Below are 4,345 nucleotides of genomic sequence, written 5' to 3'. Positions count from 1 at the left end.
CCTCCCCCTCCCTCCCATCTCTCTCCCCCTCCCTCTATCACCCTCTCCCCCTCCCTCTATCACCCTCTCCCCTATTATCTCTCCCCACCCCCTCGCCCCGTTGTTCCAGCTGGAGTGGGATATGAAGTTATGGTGGCCTCACACCGAGGGCTTGGTCGCTTTGCTCCTGGCCTACCAGAAGAGACGGGACCCCCAGTTGCTGGCGTCCTTCAGGCAGCTCTTCGACTACAGCTTCTCGCACGTGAGTCTCTCTTCCACCCCCACCCCTCGCTGCCTGGCCCGGACCCCATGGTCAGCGCCCACTCCCCATCCCACACACACACACACACACACACGCACCCACACACTGGCATCTCCTGGGTACGCCCCATGGAGCACATCCAACCCGGTCCAGTCAAGGTGACGTTTGACCGTGTGCCCCTTGGGTATCAAGGAGGGGTTGGTGGGGGGAGGTGGTAACCCTCCTTTGGCCGGACCCTGGCTCAGGGGGAGAGACCCGTTTCCCCTGTTGGGATCCTCCAATCCCTGAAGGGTACAGGTCCCCACTCTCAGGGCGTCTGTACGTCAGTGATACACGTCCCCCCCTCTTGGGGGAATGGGTGTGTCAGCGATACACGTCCCCCCCTCTTGGGGGAATGGGTGTGTCAGCGATACACGTCCCCCCCCTCTTGGGGGAATGGGTGTGTCAGCGATACACGTCCCCCCCCCTTGGGGGAATGGGTGTGTCAGCGATACACGTCCCCCCCCTCTTGGGGGAATGGGTGTGTCAGCGATACACGTTCCCCCCCTCTTGGGGGAATGGGTGTGTCAGCGATACACGTTCCCCCCCCTCTTGGGGGAATGGGTGTGTCAGCGATACACGTCCCCCCTCTTGGGGGAAAGGTGTGCGTCAGCGATACACGTCCCCCCGCTTGGGGGAATGCGTGCGTCAGCGATACACGTTCCCCCCTCTTGGGGGAGTGGGGTGCTGTGTGCGTCTGTGATAGGGTTCCCCCCTTGATTTCCAAAGACAGACCCTGGAGATGTGTTCCCTTTGCAGTTCTCTGACCCGGAGTGCGGCGAGTGGTTTGGATATCTCAACCGACATGGAACAGTGACGCACCACTTCAAGGGGGGACCTTACAAAGGTAGGGACCCTCCTCCTATTCCCCTCAAACACAGCCTCAGATCGGGCCGGCAAGGGAATGAGGAAGAGAATGGGTGGCACTGCTGTCTCATGGAACCTGGGACCTGGCTTCAATGCCACCACTGGGCAACGATCTCTCTGGGCGGACATTCTCACCGTGTCTGTGTTAGGTTCCTCCCAACATTGTACAGGTTAGGGTGGATTGGCCGTGCTAAATTGTCCCGTAGTGCCCAGGGATGTACAGGTTAGGGTGGATTGGCCGTGCTAAATTGTCCCCGTAGTGCCCAGGGATGTGCAGGTTAGGGTGGGATTGGCCGTGCTAAATTGTCCCCGTAGTGCCCAGGGATGTGCAGGTTAGGGTGGGATTGGCCGTGCTAAATTGTCCCCGTAGTGCCCAGGGATGTGCGGGTTAGGGTGGATCGGCCGTGCTAAATTGTCCCCGTAGTGCCCAGGGATGTGCAGGTTAGGGTGGATTGGCCGTGCTAAATTGTCCCCGTAGTGCCCAGGGATGTGCAGGTTAGGGTGGGATTGGCCGTGCTAAATTGTCCCCGTAGTGCCCAGGGATGTGCAGGTTAGGGTGGGATTGGCCGTGCTAAATTGTCCCCGTAGTGCCCAGGGATGTGCAGGTTAGGGTGGGATTGGCCGTGAGGGTTACAGGGATTGGGTGTTATGTTCTTTGAGAGGATTGGTGTGGACTCAATGGGCCGAATGGCCTGCTATCACACTGCAGGGAGTCTATGCCACCATTTTCCTTGGAGATACTTGAGTGGGAAGCGAACGGAGGGGATGGAATAAAGAGTGGGGGGAGGTTAGGGGAGCTGTGTGAGGAAGTTGAGGGCCGTTGTGGGGTTGGAGGGAGGCTGGGAATGGTCGCTGTTGTGGGTCGGAGTGCGTGTACCCCTGGGAGTCGGTGTGGGGAGTGACTAGGCCCTCCTGTCTCCTCTCTCAGGCTGTTTCCACCTGCCTCGCTGCCTGATGCTGTGTGAACTGATGTTGGATACCATCATGGAGGAGGCGTGCAACACCGACACTCCCTGAGGGGGCCGACGGATCGCCGCCCCCCCCCCCCGGGATTCCCAGCGGGAACGTGGGCCGGGATAGCGCGCTCCGTCCCTGTCCCAATCTCCACTTCCATTCCCTGGCGATTCCCCATCATCCCCTCCAGCACTGCACACTGTAGAGGGAGCTTTACCCTGCGCCCAACCCCGTGCTGTCCCTGGGAGTGTTTCATGGGAGGCAGTGTAGAGGGAGCTTTACCCTGCATCTAACCCCCTGTCCCTGGGAGTGGGGGACGGCGAAGAGGGAGCTTTACCCTGTATCTAACCCCCTGTCAGTGGGAGTGGGGGACAGTGTAGAGGGAGCTTTACTCGGTATCTAACCCCCTGTCCCTGGGAGTGGGGGACAGTGTAGAGGGAGCTTTACTCTGTATCTAACCCCCTGTCAGTGGGAGTGGGGGACAGTGTAGAGGGAGCTTTACTCTGTATCTAACCCCCTGTCCCTGGGAGTGGGGGAAGGTGTAGAGGGAGCTTTACTCTGTATCTAACCCCCTGTCCCTGGGAGTGGGGGACAGTGTAGAGGGAGCTTTACTCGGTATCTAACCCCCTGTCCCTCGGAGTGGGGGGACAGTGTAGAGGGAGCTTTACTCTGTATCTAACCCCCTGTCCCTGGGAGTGTTACATGTAGACGGAGCTGTACCCTGTATCTAACCCCCTGTCTCTGGGAGTGGGGGGGGACAGTGTAGAGGGAGCTTTACTCTGTATCTAACCCCCTGTCCCTGGGAGTGGGGGATGGTGTAGAGGGAGCTTTACTCTGTATCTAACCCCCTGTCTCTGGGAGTGGGGGACAGTGTAGAGGGAGCTTTACTCTGTATCTAACCCCCTGTCCCTGGGAGTGGGGGACAGTGTTGAGGGGGGAGGGGGGTGGGGAGGTGGGGGTGAGGGGTGGGGTAACTGCTGAATGAAACAGTCGGTGATTTAAAGCAGTTGTTGTTGGCTCGGTTTTGTTCAGATCCAGTTAACACACGGCACGGACAGAGCTTACCCCCCCACACCCCCCTGCTCTGCATCGCCTCCCCATTGCCCGGAGAGTGTCCACCCCTCCCACCAGACGAGTTTAGTTTGGGGGCGGGGGGAGGCCTGGTATGGACCAGTTGGACCTGTTTCTGTGCTGCGTGACCTCCACACGCTCGGCTCAGACGCTGCGTTTGTCAGAGAAATGAATCACCTTGCCCTGAGGCAGGCCTGACTGGGAATCCCAGAGTCCCAGAGGTAGTGAGGACTGCCGGAGATCAGAGCTGGAAAAGCGCAGCAGGTCCGGCAGCGTCCAAGGAGCAGGAGAATCGACGTTTCGGGCATGAGCCGGTCGTCAGGAATGAGGAGGGTGTGCCCAGCGGGCTAAGATAAAAAGGTAGGGAGGAGGGACACCAGTATCCCCCGACTGACTGAACTGGTCCTCACCCTGAACAGCTTCCCTTTCCAATCCTCCCCCTTCCTCCAAACTAAAGGAGTCGCCATGGGGCCCCAGCTATGGCTGCCTCTCTGTAGGATATGTGGAACAGTCCATCTTCCGCAGCTACCCTGGGCACCACCCCCCCACCTTTTCCTCTGCTACATCGATGACTGTATCGGCGCTGCCTCGTGCTCCCACGAGGAGGTTGAACAGTTCATCAACTTTCCCAACACCTTCCACACCGACCTCAAATTCACCTGGACTGTCTCAGACTCCTCCCTCCCCTTCCTAGACCTTTCCATGTCTATCTCGGGCGACCGACTCAACACGGACATCTACTATAAACCGACTGACTCCCACAGCTACCTGGACTACACCTCCTCCCACCCTGCCCCCTGTAAAAACGCCATCCCATATTCCCAATTCCTTCGTCTCCGCCGCATCTGCTCCCAGGAGGACCAGTTCCAACACTGCACAGCCCAGATGGCCTCCTTCTTCAAGGACCGCAGATTCCCCCCAGACGTGATCGACGATGCCCTCCACCGCATCTCCTGCACTTCCCGCTCCTCCGCCCTTGAGCCCCGCCCCTCCAACCGCCACCAGGACAGAACCCCACTGGTCCTCACCTACCACCCCACCAACCTCCGCATACAACGTATCATCCGCCGTCATTTCCGCCACCTCCAAACGGACCCCACCACCAGGGATATATTTCCCTTCCCTCCCCTATCAGCGTTCCGCAAGGACCACTCCCTCCGTGACTCCCTCGTC

The 4,345-nt window shown here is 59.2% G+C and overlaps 1 protein-coding gene across 1 annotated transcript; it reads left to right on the top strand.

Moving 5' to 3' along the window:
* Window positions 1-111: 111 nt before the first annotated feature.
* renbp (renin binding protein) lies at window positions 112-3,031 on the top strand. Its single transcript, XM_060822417.1, has 3 exons — window positions 112-241; window positions 1,040-1,127; window positions 2,076-3,031. Exons 1-3 carry the CDS (start codon window positions 122-124, stop codon window positions 2,162-2,164), a joined length of 297 nt encoding a protein of 98 aa, XP_060678400.1. The 5' UTR covers window positions 112-121; the 3' UTR covers window positions 2,165-3,031.
* Window positions 3,032-4,345: the final 1,314 nt, after the last annotated feature.

This window comes from Hemiscyllium ocellatum, unplaced genomic scaffold (assembly GCF_020745735.1).
Source record: "Hemiscyllium ocellatum isolate sHemOce1 unplaced genomic scaffold, sHemOce1.pat.X.cur. R, whole genome shotgun sequence".
NCBI lineage: Eukaryota > Metazoa > Chordata > Chondrichthyes > Orectolobiformes > Hemiscylliidae > Hemiscyllium > Hemiscyllium ocellatum.
This window is presented reverse-complemented; position numbering and strand designations above follow the sequence as displayed.